General features: G+C 31.3%; 1 protein-coding gene and 1 long non-coding RNA gene across 2 annotated transcripts in view; one reads left to right on the forward strand and one right to left on the reverse strand.

Annotated features, from left to right (window-relative positions):
• Window positions 1-21,534, reverse strand: part of LOC143079982 (uncharacterized) — a 250,721-nt gene that overhangs the window by 123,934 nt on the left and 105,253 nt on the right. The gene's annotated exons all lie outside the window — the stretch shown is intronic.
• Window positions 21,107-21,534, forward strand: part of LOC143079981 (short transient receptor potential channel 7-like) — a 121,098-nt gene continuing 120,670 nt past the window's right edge. Inside the window, exon 1 of the mRNA XM_076255611.1 lies at window positions 21,107-21,478. Within this exon, the coding sequence (XP_076111726.1) occupies window positions 21,397-21,478 (82 nt within the window). The 5' untranslated portion in view covers window positions 21,107-21,396. The remainder of the gene's footprint in view (window positions 21,479-21,534) is intronic.

Below are 21,534 nucleotides of genomic sequence, written 5' to 3' on the forward strand. Positions count from 1 at the left end.
AACAATTTTCTGTTATCGAATGAGTTTTAAATATTTTGCAATTGCCATCTTTATGAAATTGATATGAAATATGATAAAGTCTTTTCGTCTGTCTAGTCTTGAGAATGAAATGTCCTTTTCCAGGGGCATAATAAAATGAAGAAATCATATAGACTCCTAATTAAATATACGAGAATTTATGTAGACAAAACGCGCGTCTGGCGTACTAAATTATAATCCTGGTGCCTTTGTTAACAATTTATGGTAATGATTCAGGAAATAAATAATAGCAGTTTGTCGATTTTTTGATTTTTTGATTTTATTAACTTCTCAATGTGAAAATAATGTTTGACGTAGATTTAACAAACAAAAAACCAACGTTAAAATATACTTAGTTTAGAAGTGATAAGTTTACTGGTGTAGGAAAAGTAAGAAGAATTATATCTGTGTTATCGCCCTTTCAATAGCATTTGCTTTTCAACATAAACATGATAAGGTGATCTTATCGAATCTAATGCCATTTAGAGGTTTCAAATATATTGATGTTCAAATACATTTGAAAGTGTGGACAGAACATAAGCATGTATAGTATTTCATTTGTTTATTATTCCAGTTTGTCGAATGTCGACAAACGAAAAATTGTGTATATTATATGACTTGGTTGTGATTGTTTACTCTTGTTTCTTCTTATCTACTGCAATGAATTTAGTACTGTTCATTCGCTTTTCCAACATTTGTTTGTTGATGATAGGAACAGGTAAATACATGTTTTGTAGCAAGGACTGACTTTACTTAAGTGAATTGAGTAAATTGACTAAAAGACTGAAAATTACTTAATAGTTCAAATTAAAATGACCGTTTCTGATCAAATTGTTTTTGGTACCATATGTATCAGCTTATGTATCAAGGAATGACTAGGTTAATAAGCAAAGAGTAACATATAATTTTTAGTTGAACCGTGTTGCGATTTTCATATTTGCCCGACAGAGTATTTTTATACTGCTTAATTTTGAATTTCTCGATGGTAAAGAATAACAAATGGGATTATAGTGTACACGACATTTCTTACTTGCTTTTCTTTTGATCACTAGATCTATGTTATATTATTCCATTCATTTTATTGGTATTTTCATATTAAACATTCATTATAAACTGTTTCTTTTCGTAAACTCAATAATTATTCTTGTTTTTGAAAACTTAAATATTTTTTTAATGTGGTGATGTAACGAATATACATTATTGATTAATTGTTAAAAGTTAAAAGTCCATTTAAAAATGGTTCAAATAGTCAGGATGATAAAAAAGTAAAAATAATATATATTCACAAGCTGTGCTTTGTACAGACATTCAGAGTCAGATATTCAGCTTTATACCCAACACGGCTAAGTTCCAAAGATCCCCTGCTTTCAATCTGAACGTTCACATGCTTTGCATAGATATACTTAACACATACAAAATTTTAAATGTGTATGGTTTTGATTTGACAACCACTCTAAACAAGCATCTGTAGTAAAGAGGATAATTTAGGACAACCAAATAAATCCCCAATCTATTGCAATTGAATATTGTTAACAATTGACTATACAGATTATAGTTCTTATTTCGACTTTAATGACCAATTTAGGTAAAAAAAAATGTTTTGTGATAATATTAATTAGCCAATGATGCGTGGAATAACTTGTTTGATAAATAATGTGCAATTTAATAATGTTGAGTTCAGCCGCAATAGCCGTTTTCATATCTGCAGGACAGGAAATCTTGGTTTGATATTTATTTCTTAGATACTAAAATTGAGAATGGAAATGGGGAATGAGTCAAAGAGACACCAACCCGACCAACCAGACTGCTTACTTTATTTTGTAATTTTTCGCAGGTTAGTATAGAATACCAGGTGCGATTATAGTTTACACGATATTTATAACAACTGTTGTTGCATATTGTCTTTTAATAAATTTTATGGAAATTCTTGTTTTGGATATAACTAGTGTACACCATTGATTAGTTTATTGGTGTTAAGTGTACAATGGGAAATATTTCATGATGTCAGAGTGATATTAAGTAAAAGTGATACATAATCACGAATCCTGCTTTGTACCGACGAACATTATAAGTAAGATATTTAACTTGATACATGAAAAGCTGAATGTCTACTGAATGGCGTGTGACCCATGTGTTTTGGGGTCTCCGAACCAGTTCATGAACTTATAAAAAATGCTTCATCATTGCCGGAGATCATGCACCATATTTTATATAAAAATCGATGGTTTTGATTTGTGACAACTCTATACAAGCTTCTTCAATAAAGAACAATAATGAAGTACAAAACCTTGTGATTAAGGACATCCATATAACTATATCACCAATCTATTGGAATTGTGTAAAGTTATCAATTGGCTATACATGTATTACTTCCATTTTCGAATCGAAGCGAAATGAATCACTTTACTTGTAATACATATATTTCATTGTTATTTGTGTCTGTTTTCATGTTTGCTTCCCTTTGTTAATCTATATCAATATTATTAATTTTATCTATATCGTACCAATCCATATTGATTTTTTGTGTTTTGCTAGTTGTGCTAGTATTGGAATTTATATATCTGCTCCTTTTTGGGCGCTCATTGCAAAATACAATTATTAGTATTTACCCCAGTAAAAACCGGTTTCAGTATCAATATATGTAAAAGTGAACGATACAAGAACTAATAAACACATAATTGGTCACTAAATTGACCAACGTTTACTGATAAAAAAAAGTATTGAGTAAGTTTCAAGTTTTTTGCCAATGGGTTTTTTTTTTTACCTTTTATTAATCGGGCGAACTAACAGTTTGCATACTTTTGCCAAACGAATAAATTAAAGATTTTTTATGAATACAATCATGTTAGAAATCTTCGTTTAACGTTATGATTAATTAATAGAGTATGTGACAATACAACACACAATTGGAGATGTACATTTCCGATAATCACTTGCCTAATACTGCTCCATTTCCGATTTTAATACTGTGGCATGTCAGAACAAGCAAGAATTGTTGATTATATACAATATATGTGACATTTATGGTTTGAGGATAAAATTGGTATTTACGATTTCAACATGGACTTTTAAAATCAGGAAAAAGGACAAAAAGTAACAATACTGAATTGTTACCATGGTGACAGCAAAAATAATTTTGTATTTGACGAGAAGATGTAAAGTTAATACATTAAATCAAATATTCTACTAGAAAAGAGGGATGAAAGATACCAAAGGGACAGTCAAACTCATAAATCTACTACATATATATTCCAATAAAAAAAACCAGTCATTTGTATATGTCATAATATTTTTATCAAAACATAACAGATTATTCCGCAGAAAATGTCAACCAAGATGTTAAAATGTTTTAGCTTCGACATGTTCAATGTGTTTCATCTTTAAAAAAGAGTTTGTTCTTGCTTTTACCTTTTTACAATTTATCGTTTTAGATTAGAGCGTCATTGGTATAAATCTTTATACATTTGTAGGTAAAACGTGCGTCTGGCGTATAAAAGTTAATAAGTCTATAAGTATTTTCAATAAGGTATTTTTTCGTAGCTATCAAACAAAGGTAAATTGCTTTTCCTTAAATCAAAAATTTATAAAATACATTTGCTTTTTAAGAAATACAAGATATTGAAGTGTAATTGTACACCTGAAACATGATGCCGGTGAAATTACTAGTCTTACAATTTGGTCATTTTTATTGTAGTGTACTAGTATAACATTACATAATATAAAAATATGATTATCATATACTTAGACTAAATAAAATACAATTTTTACTGTATGATAATAGCATTAAATTAACTTAAATTCTATATTTTTCGAATTAGTGCTTAGCGGGCTGATATGAAAAGTTAATCACATGCTTCAATTGTTATCACATGCTTTTCCGTAACATTATCGCATGGCATTCCGGTGATACTTGGCAAATTCCGGAAAATACACCTCAATGCAACGTTTTCAGTAAAAACATTACTAAGTTGTGTACAAAACAATGATTTCGATACTGGCAAGTATAGTGTGTAAAATATTATGAATAAAACAAAAACAGAACAAAAACAAAACAAACAAACAAATTATTAGATAAATGCATTTTTGAAAGCTTCAAACATAATTTAGAAACTTACTTTAAAAAAGATGACTTTTTTAAACAGTGTTCATTATGTATATTTTTGTCGATTCGTCCATATTAAAATATTTTTCTTCTCTTTTGAGGCATATGATAGAAAGTTTTCATATCGAATGTACTAAATTTGGGGTCCGACGTCCGTGAACTTTTCACTCTTTGAACTTCTATTTGGGAACCACATAAAAGGATCAATATACGAAGTTGTTATTTTTCTCCATTGTTAAAGCATATGATAAAAAGATCATAACATGTCATTTCTCATATCGCATGTATTGTCAGCCCTCGGTCAATATCAGCCCTCGAGCCATGCGGCTCTTGTGCTGATATTGAATCTAGGGCTGGTGATACATGCGATATGAAAAATGCCATGTAATAATCTGATATTATTTAAATAGATAAAATGAAAATAAGTATATTACCTACGCACATGTAAGGCAAAATAATGTCTGCAGTTGAACTGTCACGTTTAGTAAACATTAAGTTCTCATAAAGACAGCTGCTGTTAAATCCCAATGGTTGTTGCTATGTGAGGGCGTTTAAACTTTATTTATTTAATTGAATGCAATTTTGTTTCCCTTGTAAGACTGCAAAAATGTCAACATATTAAGAAAGAAAGGACTATTGATAGTCAGAATAAGACAGAAATCAAATAAATAAATTCAACATCTAGGAATTATCTCAACACATGGATAACGTTCAAACTCCCTGGGAGTTTCTGTATTTTAGTTGTTTTTTTTTACTTTTTTCTGATAATTTATTTTTAATAGTTATATTCTGTGTGTGTCCTAGGATTGAGGTAAACGCGAGATGCATAATTGAATAAATGAGGTTTTGTCGCCCCCTTAATAAAAAATTGTATTTGTCTGAAGATGGAATTGCTTCAGGAGCCAAATATAAAATCTGTCATACTGTATCTTTTTTTGCTCACTTAGAACTAAGGCTTCGCGAAAACTATTTCAATAACAAGGTGTCCGTCGCTAAAAAATTTAAAAAATATTGATGGAAACAACCTGATGTTAGTTATCATTTTGTAATGAACTCAGAGTTCTGTAGACCACATGCTTTGCCGGTACACCGGTGTTGCTATAAAAGAAATAGTGTCAATATCAGAACATTAGCTCAACTGGTTCAAAGCTAGCAAGTTTTTTTTTTATCACTTGACGCCCATCGTCGTCGTCGTCATCCGTTAACTTTCATAAAAAAATCTCCTCTTCTATTACTATTTGACCAAATTTAAACAACCAAGGCTCCGTGTTGAAGGCCGTACATTGACCTATAATGGTTTACTTTTTTAAATTGTTATTTGGATGGAGAGTTGACTCATCGACACTCACACCACATCTTCCTATATCTATTAACCACAATTATGTTTTGGTTATCTAGTAGGTTAATTATCTAACCAATGGTCCCGCTTGCAGACTATTGACCGCCATGGCTTGAAATAGAACATGCATGAAGTACAAGTTATTTTCTTTCTTGAAAACAAGTAATGCTATGAAAAATTTAACTGGAGAAGAAATGTTCTGAATGTTGCAATCATCTTATTGCTAATTTACGTCAAGTTATAATACATTTTTTTATAAATATTACTAGCCCGAAATCTCGAATTTTTTCATCTTTGCCTATTATCTTCAAAATTATTATTTAAAATAGATAAAAACCACAAAGGCAAATTAAAAGTGATCAGCAAGATAAGATCTACAAAAAAATTATATGAGCGAAATCGTCGGACGACTCATTGTTCGGAGTTATTGCTCTTTCGTCATCAGACAATTTTACCATTTTGGTTTTTTTCCCTTATTATCTGGGAAACTATGAGAGACAGAAAAACACTTTCCAAAAACAAAACAAAAAATGATTTTGTAAGAAAGTACAGAACATTCAGTCTGTCCCACACACTCTGATCATTAACTAAAATAATGAAGTCAGAGGTTTAGCAAGCTACAAAACCAGGTTTAATCCACAATTTTCTACATAAGAAAAAAAATGCCTGTACCAATTCGTGAATATAGTGAGTGTTGCCCATTCGTTTTATGTATTTGAGCGTTTGATTGTGTCGTTTGCTTAGGGACTTCCCATTTTGAGTTTTCCACGGGGTTCGGTATTTTTGGGATTTTACTTTTAACTTTTTATTTCTTTCGATTGAATCACTTATGCTACAAAAATCCGTCACTTATAATACGAGTAATCATTTATTGTTTGATTGATGGCTGGTTAACGTCCAGATAAGTTTAATTTAGCTTGTCGCTCATATATATGAGTCTGAAAGATTGTGTAACAATACCGATAAATAGATGGAAAACAAAACACTAAAAAGTGTTGAATATCATTGCACAAAGATTGAAAAACTGAACAGATGATATAAATTATACAATAAATACTCAACAAATGGCCTTCTTCGGTGACAAACGTTTTAACAATAATGATATATAATGTATAAGGTGTAAACATAGATCACTAATAATACAGGTAAGTTTTGGTCGATTGATTTTAATCCAAAATCCTGAATATAATAATGTAATCACTAGACTGTAAATTTAATTATTTCTTTCTATTGATTCCATCTGGATGGAGGACACCCAGTGTTTTTATCCAAAACTTCTCCCGATTTTCTCTTTACCTATTTTGCCATGTACAATCCTGTTCGATCACAAGGATCTTCATAAGATCAAAATCTTTCAGATTGTGATCTGGTAACCTGAAATGTTGGCTGACAGGAATATACGTTTTTTTTGTGAGGTCACTCCTGTGGCCATTGAGGCGTTTGTGAAATGGCTGCATAGATTCACCAACATATTGGAGACCACATCTAGGACACTCAAGAACGTAAATCACGTTTGAGCTTTTGCAGTTGACATTGCAGAAGATCTTGTATGTCTTTTCTGTGGTCTTACTGTGAAATGTTGATGAATGCTGCAATTGGTTGCAACATTTGCAGCGCTTATCCCCACAAGGCTGGCAATTACCTACAGTATGGTTAGGTTTGGAAAGGACAGCACGGACAAGTATATTTCTCAGGCTGTTAGGTTGTTTGAAGGCAATCATGGGAGGCTCAGGAAAGATTTTTTTATATATATGTCACCATTCGGCCTCCATTAGTAAGAAAAATCGTACCATATAGATTCTGTAGCTATAGAAGACCCTAACATAAGAACAGTAACAATAGACAACTTTCGAGTTCGATGCATTTTCCTCCAAAACTCTGGTTTTAGTGAACATCATTCGTGCGTTAAGGTGCATCGTCACTTCCATTCCAATGTTGAGCGAGTGACCGGGAAAACTATAATGTTATATTGCACGAATTATTCGACAAATTAAATTATAATAATTGACAATCAGCACTGCTGTCATTAGGAAATTGTAATTTAAAAGTACTTAAAAAAAACATTATTTCTTGTTTATCCTGCACAATGACGATCACTAAGACACTTGATGAACGATAAAAGTGCAGGGATACAGGCGATCCCTTCTATCTTGTAAATGACGTCATAAAGGCGCGCATAATTGACGGGTTTTTTTCCGGAGACGAATGTACTCGAAACTGGTCTATTCAGTCAATTTTGAATGATTTACGCTAGTAATTTTGGGGCTTTTTTATATTTTGCTGTTCGGTGTGAGCCACGGCTCCCTGTTGAAGACCGTACTTTCACCTAGTATAATGGTTTTTCTTTTACAAATTGTGATTTGTGTGTAGAGTTGTCTCATTGGCACTCATACAACATTTTCTTATATCTAAGAAAACAAATTCAACATTCCAGTTTATGACAAGAATAAACAATTCACCCTAAAGAACTACAAACGACAGTCACTAAATTCCGGAGTTTATATATTTCTCATCGACAAACACGTGTTCGTACAGCATATATCAGTTCAATGTTATTTTTTGCCTGTTATTTAATTCCTTCTATTCACCTTAGTTGATAGTTGTCTCATTGGCAATCATACCACATCTTCTTAATTTCATGTTCGTCTATTTCAAAATAGGCTCGATAGCATTTCTAATTACAGACATACAAATACATTGCCAGTTCAAATTAACGTTTTTTTTTAAATTGATGCCTATCATCCGATGACATGCCCTATGGTAATTTATCACGCATCTTTCTGAATGTTCTTATACCTAAGTACTTCTAAGAAGCTTTTTTGTTTCCTATTTTGTATCATCGTGTGAAATGGCAAGTCAATATAAATATATATTTATATGTAGCTATATTTCCCTTCTGATTTGATTTATGGAATCTCTACAATGGTTTGATAGTCGACAATTTATTATGTATTAAATGTTTGTCGGATGTAAAAAACGTATGCAATTAAAATATTCATTTTCAAAATGGCTTTTAAAAAGGCAGTGTGGAAATCATTACAAAATGCAGGAGGAAACAAAGGAGCGTTTAATCTCCGTAAGTAGTAGTATATATTTACTAATTTTACAACTAGTGAATAAAATTTTACTTACTTGTACAATCAACCATAAGTAAGAAACAATGATCATACATTGTTTCCAGTTTGAAAAAAAAAATGTATAAATTTGAATTCAGGGATACAGAGAGAAAATCTTTTCATGATACTAATTGAAAAAATATTTTTTTTTTGTTTTGATTATTTGATTGAAAGATTTATTTTTTTTTATCAATAGATATAGTAAAACATTTATTTACAAGAGAATGCATTTCGCCTGTAGGTTTTCTATTTGTATTCTCTGTTGTGTGTGTACCATTTGTTTTGATGGAGTCGGCTTTGTATAATATTTGCTAATATGGTAATTTATATGTGGTATTAATCTATATGACCGTGTCGTTTGGCTTTATTTATTGGCCATGTTAATTTTTATTTATTGTCTTAGAAGATATTCGCAGGCTAATAAGAAAAGATGTCGGAACAATCTTTCCTGAATTCATTTATTTATTCATCCCGGACAATTTTCATAATGTTCTTTATAGTTAAAAGGGCATATGCTGCCAATTCAGTGCCACCGAATAGTTCGGTTTATAAAATACTAGTTTATTTACCAAAATTACAAAAAGTTGCATGATCAATTATATATGCCTGTAGTCGTACTGAGGTATCAGCATTTCATGCTTCCTTTAGACGTATAGACAACACCTAATAATTAACCGTCTAGATGAACTCCCAAGGCCATGATATCAGCCGAAGATTCCAAAGGTTCAAAGTTTGATGATATAAATGAAATCAGAATGCCTGTAACATATATTATCGCTATTTTACAAAATTTCCCTTTGAACTTACTGTCTGATAATTTTCTTTCTCAGCGGAGTCGAGTGATATGAAAATTATCGCTAGAAACTAAGGGAACACGTGTCGTTGTAAAGGAAATTAACATGAAATTAACAACATCTTCATAGGTAAAATAACGATAAACAGGTTATCATTGATCATCTCAACTCGATTGCTTTTCTCACTTTCGCCGTTCCGGCTCAAACGAGGAAAAATCAATCTCGTTGAGATGATCAACGATAATCGATAAATATTAAAACCTAAATGACTAAGTTATATTTATATATATTATATATATATATATATATATATATATACATATATGCTAGTAATTTTGTACTGATATTTTTACTGACAAAGATTTAAGACAGAACTGAATTGATGATATAGTACATACATTTGTCAAAAAAAAAAAGCAGTACCTTAATTGAGTATCCTTTATATTCACGGTTAACAAGTTACAGCAACTCGTATTCATGTTCTGTATCATTTTTTTTTACATTTAGAAAGGTAAACATCGTGTTTAAAGACTACAGAAAACATGTGCATTTTAGAAAAAGTTTTAAATATCTGTTTTTATAGAAAGTGTAAACGGAGCAATGTAAATATATTGACTGAGCATATATGTGACAGTAATAATCTTTTATTGATTGCTGAAGTTTTATCCATTATAAAATTCTTTTATTCTGAATAAGCAAATTTGAAAACAAACGCAGAATTTTATTTTAGCTCCCCTGGTCAAAAGGGCCATTATGAGATTTAACTATCATTTTGGTGACCGTTACATGTTGTCTTTAGTGTGTTAAGTAGTTAACTTGGACAATAAAAATCTTCGCTGAAAATACTGAACCAAATTGAACAAAATTCGCCAACATTATGCTTGGGGTTTTAAGTTTTAACAAATGGTGTTCGACGATACAAGACAACCAACACGGCTGTAATGGCTCTCTTGTATTATTTTGTCCCAGTGCAGTGTTGTGGTTGGGACAATTAATTATGTCTTACATAAAACAAAAAATGTCTTACAATGTACATGGAATATAACAAACGTTATTGTACGATTAACTGCTGTGCCTTACATGTAAGATAAAAAATGTTTTAAATGTCAAAACCTTATACAAATGTAAGACTGTTGTCCTTTTAAGGTGGTACCCAACACTTTCACTAAAATTAAATTGGCTCGTTTAATTTTCATAAAATTTTTACAAAGTATTTACTTTGACCCTTTGACAAAAAATATAAAAATTTCAAAATATTTGAACCAAGCATTTTATCAGAAAAATTACACTGGTTACATAGCAGTTTGACAAACACTAATTTTTATCATTATGAAGCTTAATATTCCCTTAAAAACACAACGTCATTAAAACGTTTAGGTGATTTTACAGAGTTATCTCCCTGTAGTGTTAGGTACCACTTTAATGTAAGAGTGTTGTCCCTTTAAAGACAATGTTTACCTGTTTGTTTTAATTGCTTTGGTCAAGTGTTCAAAGATTATTCTGATATCGATGACATTTATTACAGATTGCACCTCTTTAATAATGCTTTCACATACTAGTACAATATAGTTCTGATTCCTTGTTTGGGTGAGGCTATATATTTATCAGCTTTTCAAAGTTTTTTTTTTATTTTTCAATATTAAGGCTTCTGATATCACTCAGGAAACATTAAATGCAAAAATGATTAACTTAGATCAGTTTCATTTTTTTTTATGCCACACCTAGGGGCAATATGTTTTCTTTTTTGTTTGTCCGTTTGTTCGTTTGTCCATTCGTCTGTACCGCTTCAGGTTAAAGTTTTTTGTCAAGATAGTTTTTCATGAAATTGAAGTCCAATCAACTCTAAACATAGTACACACGTTTCCTATGATATGATCTTTCTAATTGTAATGCCAAATTAAAGTTATAACTCTTATTTCATGGTCCACTGGACATAGAAAATGGTATTGCGAGTGTGGCATCATTGTACTATGGACACATTCTTGTTTTGGCTTTATAATACCCCGCCATTAAGAGAGGGCATACAATGATGCATACGTTCGTTTGTTCGTCTGTAACAAGTTGAACTTTCTGATAATGACTTAAGTACTACATGTACTACTTAACAAAAAAATATTTTGAAATTTTAAAACAAAGGCATTAGGCATAAAATGCAGGTAGTGTTTCAAATTGACGATTTTGGCATGTTACAGTACTGTTTAAGAGTGGTGGAATTCTGAATGTGAAGGTATCTTTTAACACCACACCATATAATTTAAGATAAGTAGACAAATAAAGCGTCAATTACTAGTAAGTAACAGGAAACCTAATAGTGTGTATTAAATCTTAACATAACGAATAAATGTATTGCAAGACAAAAAAAATGTACATCAAGATAGCGAGGATATTTGTGTTACTTATTTATATAATAATCTTTTATTTGATATGACATATGCGAAATAAAAGCTAAGTTTTGAGACATGCTGCACGATCAGAAGGAGAGGGCGCAATATATACATTATAGGCAACTATTTTGCTAATGTCAATCCTTAGAATGACGTTATTCTTGTTATCATACGAACTGTCAGTTAAAGCCAAACAAATATAAATATGATAATACCCACGTCAGCTTTTATACCGATACTCTTTTTGTCTTTTCTTTCTATTTCAAGAAGACGACACATGTGTGAATATTATTCCTTAAATAGAGCGTTTTTAAAATCATAAGAAACCTCAAATTAAAAAAAAATCATGCATATGTTTTATAATTCAATGGATAGTTTTCCTTATAAAACTTGTGTACATATACTTTTTTCTGTAGAAAATTCTTTAATTTATTCATATTTAGAAGAAGTTTACTTTATTTTTGGAAGCAATTCCCCCGACATATTTTCCGTTTGCAAAGTGACCTCAGTGTGACCCATCTCGTAAAAATCCAGTGATCACAAAACGCATGGATGTCCTTAAAATAAACTATTATCTAAATTAACATGTTAAACACGTACTCAATTTCCATGCTTTTTTGTTGATTTTTTGTCGATTGTTGACAAACAGGTCACAATCGTTAAACTTCGGCTTCAAAACACGAACTTTAATTACCTACCATATTTTCACAACAAGACTGACCGATTGAAAAAAAATTGACGATTATACGAAATTTACTCGAAAAAAAATGATAATTTCGTGCACAGAAGACTAAGTTTATGATGTTTGTATGCATTGGTTCAAGAATTGGAAGAACATTATTTTTCACCGGTCACTCGTTTCTTATGACTTTAAAGTCATAAGAAACCTCAATTTAAAAAAAAATCATGCATATGTTTTTTTATAGCTAAATGGATAGTTTTCATTATACAACTTGTGTACATATACTTTTTTTTCTGATGAAAATTCTTTAATTTGTCCACATTTAGAAGAGGTTTACTGATTTTAATAGCTTGCTTCCAGGAAGCAATTCACCGACATATTTTCCGTATGCATAGTGACCTGAGCATAACCCTTCTCGTAAAAATCCGGTGATGGTAATACGCATGGATCTGTCATTAAAATAAACAATTATCTGATTGTTCATGTTAAACACGTGCTCAATACCCTTGCTTTTTGTTATTTGTTTACTGTAAGGTGACAATCGGTAAACTTCGGCTTTAAAACACGGCATTTAGTGAGCAGCCATATTTGATAAATCATAACAGACAGAGAGAAACAAAATTGACCATTATACGATATATTTGCGTAAAAAAATGACAAAATCGTGCACAGAGTTCTAAGTTTATGATATATTCATGCATTGGTTCAATAATTGGATAAACATTATTTTTCACCACTCACTGGTTTCATATGACTTTAAGATGCAGACAACTGTCCTATGATATAAATAGTGTTTGAACATGACTTTTCGTTAAACGCTTTAAAAGTACACCACATCCACGTGACCACACCTGTTGTAAAATATTAATAAATTGTATGTCAGCGGATCGACAATTGTTAAGTTTTGATTTTGCTGTTCCATCCCACTCCCACGGTATATGATTGTACTTAAGAAAAATGACTTACTCGAGGTCAGTCGGTGTAAATAACGTAATTGAACGAAGACGTAAGAATATAGACATTTTTCTAATAAAAATTCAATGAATGTGAAACAGAAAGTTGTCAACACGAAAACATAATAATCATACGATGATTAAATTTGTTAAAAGCTAGTTTTTTTTCAAATGAAAGTAAGCTGATAATGTAACTTCGTCCAAAGCTGTCTCGCAAGTATGTTATGACACACCACTACATGTAGTTTAATTATCTTTGTTCTATACATCAATATCTTAAACGTAATCAATTACGGGAATAGCACATATTTGCCGTATTTGTCTAGTAAGAATAGAAATAATCCATGGGGCTTGAATATATACTGATTTAGCATAAAACGAAAACCCGTAGTGAAATCCGTACGAATTATAATGCCGATGTGAATTGACTATTTACAGCTGCAAAAGTGATTTGGAGGAATTAATTAAAGGACAATTTTTTCAAAAGTAAATTATTTTATCTGCCAAAATAGAAATATAAATATTTCCAAAAAAATTCAGAAAGCTTGATAAAAAAAGTATAAGATCAAACACTGAACAAAAGTGTCAAATTCAAAAGATAATATTTGATTATATGATGATCATGGTTTAGTGGATGATAGTATGAAAATTACACATAGCTGAGAGGGTGATAATATAGGGTTATTGCATGAATATTGGGGAATATTGTCCCGAGTAGAATTTTATATTGCACGAGCTTGCGAGTGCAATATATGTTCTACGAGGGACAATATTCCCCAATATTCATGCAATAACCCTTTTATTGTATAGCAATATAATATTTGAAAGTAAAAATTGGTTTAAACTAAGATTTTGTCGTTAATGACGTCATGAATTTTGAAGATTTATTGCACTAGTGCAATATTAGAATTTATTGCACGCTAACTTTTGGTTACGTTCTGTGGGAAATATTATATTGCTATACAATAAAGCATATTATTACACCGAGGAAACATTTGCAAACTGAGACCAATCTCAAGTTGAAAATGTCATTTCGATGGGTAAGAATCTGCACATGTACATGTACATAATAAACATCCATTTTCAATAAAGTGCACACTTGATCGAGCGTCTCCGTGAAGTGTAATAGGGTATTTTCCATGAAATAGAGTAGATTATTGCCCTCGTCTTGACCAATCAAAATTTGTGATTTTGACATGAAGTTCAATGAAATAAAACGGCTGTTTCAAAATAAACTTGTATAAGTCTTTGGGCTTATAAACCTCTTTTATACGAACCACCAACGCTTTTCCATTGTATGTCTAAGGAAATTAAAAAGGGCTCTCAAAATAGAAAATTTTCTTAAACATTTGCCTTAGTTTTTAATAGATGAATGAAATAGAATATGTTCATGTCCTTACATGACAACCTGAAAAACAACATTGACGCTAAGTCCTACTGAAAATAAAACACGTTAAATTAATTGCTGAAAGACAACACAGATGTTAAATACAAAATAATCTTCTGATAATTGAAAACGTATCCGTGCGTCATTCCAGCAATCTTTAGGTTTTTGTTCCCTCGTGACAAGACAAACCAGGCAAATTTTAATTGCCATCAGTAAAAAAGATTTTGTTTGAAAATTGATTTTTGCAATTGCGTCTTGAAATGGCATTTATCAGAATGTTAATATATCTTTTTTTCTTATTCGACATTTGATACTACATTGTATTATAAACATTCATAAACATAACCTGGTAACGGCTAGAAATATCGAGGATTATTTCATTTTTATTATTTATTATCTTCTAAATGCACGCTCTGACGTTTTAATTCTTGCTTCAATCTCACAAAACACATTTTTTTTCTTCAAAACCTACGTACGAGAAATGAATTATGCAATCTGAAGAAATAAAACTGTCCTTGTCAACCTACACAGTTAAAGATTATTTTTGATAGAACACGAAACTTGTTTGAACCAAGACAAGCAAGACAAGATGACTGACATATGTGGCATTTCTTGTATTTGTATTTTATTTTAATTTACACTTGGCTGCCTTTGGTGCAAGATAATACAGTGATGAACAACTGCAACGAATTTAATGTTCTTAATGACACACATTGAATGCAAAACTGTTCGACAAAACTGATCGACGAAAATTAGCATCGCATCTTAAATCAAACCAATAGCCAACGCAGCGCTCCGGACTTCGATAAAAACACACACACAAATGCTCATTTTACAAGTTTAAATAAGAGGCACAAGAACCCATTTGATATTCAAACTCACTAGTCAAAGAAACCCGCTATGGGAAATCTAATGAAAACACGACTTTCGCAAATATTACATAAAATACTTAAGCTTGAGTAACACTAAACCCATCAAAAACCGAGAAGTGATTAACACCTTACCCACACATACTATTATTCGTTTGTTAAAAAATATCTATAGATATATCTGGAATTTCAGGCAAACTTTAATTTGTTTTTAAAATGTTACTAGAACACATCCGCGAAACCGCGGGCATTAAGAGCTTAGTTGAAAGTATGTAAATTGTTGTAGGGAGGATTTTTGTAAAAAAAAAATTATGCCTGGAGAATTTCAGAAAAGGTATGAAAGTTCATAGGTACTTGGAGACAGGACAAATTTTTTAAGCCCTCTCTTTTTTTTGCTAAGTCCGTTATTTTTTTTTTCAGTTAAATTCCATTATTTTCGCGTTTTTGTATACTATGAACATTGTACATATATTATAAATAAAGTGTATTTGCTATTAACTATCAATTCCAAGTTTCTTCTCCACGGAGATCACTGCTATATTACATAGAGAGTTTCTATCAACGCGAAAATTATTGTCTTGTCCCCGAATACTATGAATATTATGTGCAAGATCTCAAACCGGAAGTCTTGTATGACTTAAAAGTTTTTCTGATGACGGAAACAATATCCGGACGCCTTTATTTTCGTCTTTCTCTTAAAATAACCCAAACTGAAAAATCAAAAGAATAGATGACAAAAAGTAAAATCACAAAAATACTTAACTCCAAGGGAAATTCAAAAAGGAAAGTCCCAAATCAAAGGGCAATCAAATGTTCAAAATCAAATGTTCAAACACATCAAACGAATGGATAACAACTGTCATAGTCCTGGCTTGGTACAGGCATTTTCTTGTGTAGAAAATGGTGGATTGAACCTGGTTTTATAGCTAGCTAAACCTCTCACTTGTATGACAGTCGCATCAAATTCCATTATATTGTCACCGATGCGTGAACAAAACAAACAGACACAATAGGTAAAAATGTCAAAAATAGGGGTACAGCAGTCAACATTGTGTTATCATCTTAATCACTATAAAAACAATAAATGTAACGAAGAAGCACAAAAAGGCATGCATAAAAATTAACATCCTCATTTTGCTTTTATATACGATTTTATTTATCAATGTTAAATGCACCTATAAAGAATGAAAGGTTTTTTAAGTACTGGTGTAAAATTGCGTGTTTGAAATTCGCACAGGTAGAGATAAAATAATTTTGTCGTGCTAAGTATGAGGAGTATATAAATACAATCACGTAAAATAGATATAATAATGCGACTATGCATGGTACCTATATAGCACAGAGTCGTGATGAATTTAATTTAGTGTGGAAGGAAGAGAAGCGACACGAAAAATGAGGTCTTCTCGTTTTATAGTAAAGATAACTCGGAAAAAAACTCCGATGGGTTACGAAATGTAAAGTTTAATTCAAACCATTAAACGTAAACTTTTGGAAAACAATGTCACTAAAGTCACCATACATGATATAAATGTATATTAAAAACACATATTAGCAGAAACACAAACAAAAAATACTAGATACTTTATATAAATAAACATGTATGTAACAGTAATCAACACAAACAGAAAGAAATAATCAGATATGTATGGGTTGGTCAAGGACAATTCAATAGTCCAAAATCTTGAACTCTGACCTGTAAGTTACTATGAATAATCTCGAGACTTCTGAGTTTACACGTAATTCGAATTCGATTCGCATTAACTAATTCGAATTAGTTTAATTCGCATTCGAAACGTTTTACGTCCTAACGTCAATTCGAATTGCAATGCGCGTCAAATTCGCTTTACTGTCCAAACGACGTTAACTTTAAATTCGTATTAACAAAAGCGTATTTCTATTAATGCGCATTGGATAATTCGAATTAGCCAATTCGAAACAATTCGAATTAAAAAAGAAGAGTGTGTGAACGTGATTAGCGAATTTGATTCGCATTCGATTCGAATTCAATTCGAATTAAATGTGCGTGTGAACGAAGCATTATAGTAAACATCTTTAACACGTCAAGCTTCATTATATAGCCAATGGTATCGAATAAAAGATTAATGACAATACTTAAAAGGAATGTTCACCCGTTTCGTGTTTAGATGCTATTAATCTCGATATAATCTTACTATTTATGTCACTCTAAATAAAACATTTCATAGAAAACAACAGTGTTTGCCTTATACTTGTGGTAAAGCTTAAAGAAAAGATATTAAGACAAACATATACTGAATTTGGTTCGCATCAGAACACAGAGGTATAAGCAAACCTTTAGAGGAATACATATTTAAAAACTAGAAAACCATTGATTGTCATCAAGACAAGATGTATAAGCAAAAGAGAGGCAAACGATTGCAAAGGCACATTGATTTTCACAGTCTTAAATTGAAAATAAACTGTCAAAACTATGCCAAAATTAGAAAGTCCAAACGACAAACGGTATTCAAAGAACAACAGTAAAAACAAAAGACTGAGCATCACAAACCCTATTGTTGGGGGATCCCAGACATCACGGTCATAAAACTTTCGAGCATGATTTTTGTACTCAGACTCGAAAATCAACCAATCAAATTGCTGGATTTCATGTTTCGAGCATGATTTTTGTGCTCCGAGCACTGAGCAAAGTTTTATGCCTTCAAGGTGTTTCTGATATACGTTTGCAAGCTGAACATTTATATAACTAATACATGTATTTAGGTTTGACTTACGGCTTAAATATAGCTAGTGTAGAACGAATGAGAAATGTAAAATCTGATCTTATATACATGAAGTAGTACAAATTGTATGTAGGCTTAGACAAGTTGTCCTAAACTATATATTGATGTATTATATATATATTTATATAATAATTTTTGAAAAAACTGGTCATTATTGTGATATATGGACTGCCCACCGGACAGTGGTATTGACTAAGATAGTGATTGATAATGACTGTCGCAGTTAATACCACTGTCCTACGGTCTCCCTAAACCGAGACGCCACGCCCCACCGGTCATTAACAGAGAAACCATGCCCAACCGGTCATTATCATGTCAAAAGTTCGTTAACGACCGGTTTTCTGGTCCGTTTTGTTCTGTAAATGACCAATTGAATGTATTACTGAAGAATAATGAATGTTATGTGGCATCTTTTAATCCAATAGAAGAAGCTTTGTCTTAACCGATATGAAATAAACTACGATATTATATGATTTTATAACAGCTACCATTCGCCTGTACAAAATAAATCCACCGACATGCCTATATCTACAGAAAGGCCTTGACAAGTCTTTCTTATTTTAAGTTAATTCTTAAAATTTTTGCAACAAACATTTATTTTATTGATCACACAAATCTAACTTTTACGTTAATAACTGCATGTCCGGCGTAACATTTCAGATTGAATAAAATACATTTTCCAAAGCCCCGTTGTAATTTTGCGCATAAAATCTGCAATATTTGGTTCATCAACTTCCTACTAGATTTATATTCTCACGTCATGGCCGCTTTTTTGCGTTGTGTGAAATTCAAAGGAAGTCCTCAACGAAGAATTCAGCAGAGGCCGGAACCTGTATTTATGTGTTTTGCGGAAACTTAATCAAATTTCGAATTTTATAATTATCACTACAATATTATCAAATCATATTAAAACTATATTCAATAGACAGTTCTGAATACGATAAGCATTTTCAAAGTTTCAAATGTAAAAAAACTTTTTCATTAAGCATAATTTAAATAAATCGCATGTGTAGCCACTATGTCCAAACGGTTTTTTTTTTCCATTCCTTTTGTGAAATATGTAATAGAAGTAGAAAATATCCCTTTATAATACAAAATTAACATGCTTAAAAGATACAAACAATAAGTTCATACAAATGGCTTAATGAAACAGGTGTTTTCATAAACATCATGACTTTACAATTTCGTTTCGAAAAGCATTTCCTATGTCTAGCCATTATGTCCAAGGGCGTCATTTAGACGTTCCTGCACAATGGCGTCATTTATATGAATACACATGTTTCCGTCTAAGTAGTTAAAATAATTCCTTCAAATGTTCATTCAAAAAAGGTCTGCTGAATCAAAATGACACTCAGATGGAGAAAAACACACACACACATAAGGAATAGACCCTTTACAGACACAGGTTTCCTTTTGTCCAATTATATAAGCATATTCTTAACCGATTTGAAATATATATATATATATATATGTGTGTGTGTGTGTACCTCAATTATTGATACATTAGTATTTCTGGATATTTTTTTCGTAATGCCTACTAGCGTATTATGCAACTTTCCTCTCTCTATGTCAAATTATGTTTGATTAAATATGTATAAGTTTGTACTTAATGTCACTTCCTCTAATATCAGAAACGGGTATACAAGTACACATGTTCATGTAAACTAGTTGATTCTAATTGATCAGGTAATCACTGTACTCAAGTTATAATTTAGTAAATTTTTAGTTTTTTAGGGCTTTGGGTTTCGAATTCATTATAGTATATCCCCTCCCCCACATATCAAATGTAATATTCGCGGTTTGTTAAGGTCGTTATAAACATATCATTATAATAGAAAGTCTGTAATGATCAACACATTGAGTTCGCCGTAATAATGAAAATGTGTCGGAGTTGTTTGAAAGTTTAAGGGCATATTTTATTTAGATACGACAGAAAAAAGTTACGAATGTATACGAATAACTTAGTGAATAGGATGTGTGGGGTTTATATGATTATATGAAATAGTATTCTTATAAAAAACTGAATATAGAAATGTATTAAAGGAATGGCGTGTTTATCAGTTCATTCGTCAAGACTTTCGTCAGTTATTTAGAAATTATGTTAAATCTTAGGAACGCCATTATTTCATTTTTACTTTGACACCGAGCCTTCTCAGATCTAGAGCTGATTGTTATTTCTAAACTGGTATCACCTGTATTGCACGTCATTTGAAATTTGCTTCAAAGCAATGCGAAAATTCTGAACAAAATGGGAAGACTATTAGGATTATTTATAAATATTGTTTCGGGTTGTTCCAGTCAAGATTTCAATTTCCGAAGATAATGAGTTTTTAAATGCCGTAAGCCACATAAGACAAAAATAATATTAATCATGAGTAATTCTAGATAGAATTTGATAGTTTATTTCAGGAATTTAAAGAGAAATCAGAAATTGGTTTGTATATAATATATACTCTTTTTTATTATCCTGCGATAATGGGAAATGAAATAATCAGCTGTAAATGTCATCCAAATAAGATTCGATTTGCATAATGTCGACTCCACATAGGAGAACTCCATAGCAGTCGAACCAAATCTGCATACAAAGTTAATTTTCTAGCTCTGGCATATAATCGTGGATGTTTTGAGAGAGAACTCAATTAAGAAGATGTTTAGGTCAATGAGCCTTACATAAATATGAAGCATAAAGCAAATAGATATTGACTTTAGATCAATCCTTGCGGAAAAGGAAAAAACAATAGTTTTCTTCAAATCTCAAACTGAGACATCGGAACATTAGTTTCTAAGACTGTTTCAATCAGCCTTAGTAGTTGGATTTAGCCGATCGAGGCTTGTCACATGCTGAATTACACAGAAAGGAAAGTCATATTTCAAAACGGTTGTGTCAATGTTCTGATTAAAATGTTTGATTGAATGGGATTTTGTGAAATTTTATTATTACAAGTTTTTTGTATTTCAATCATAACGAAAGCTTACAACTTGCGGTATAAATCATGAGCAGAAAAGAAAATGAGCGACAAAATAAGGGCGAGTACAAATACAATCTACTCCACAGATCGTCAACTGTGCCTGCAAGTAAGTAAAATATAACAGCCAGATTTTTTTTTTTTTTTAATTTATTAGTTTTTCGG

Source organism: Mytilus galloprovincialis, chromosome 6, assembly GCF_965363235.1.
Source record: "Mytilus galloprovincialis chromosome 6, xbMytGall1.hap1.1, whole genome shotgun sequence".
Taxonomy (NCBI): domain Eukaryota; kingdom Metazoa; phylum Mollusca; class Bivalvia; order Mytilida; family Mytilidae; genus Mytilus; species Mytilus galloprovincialis.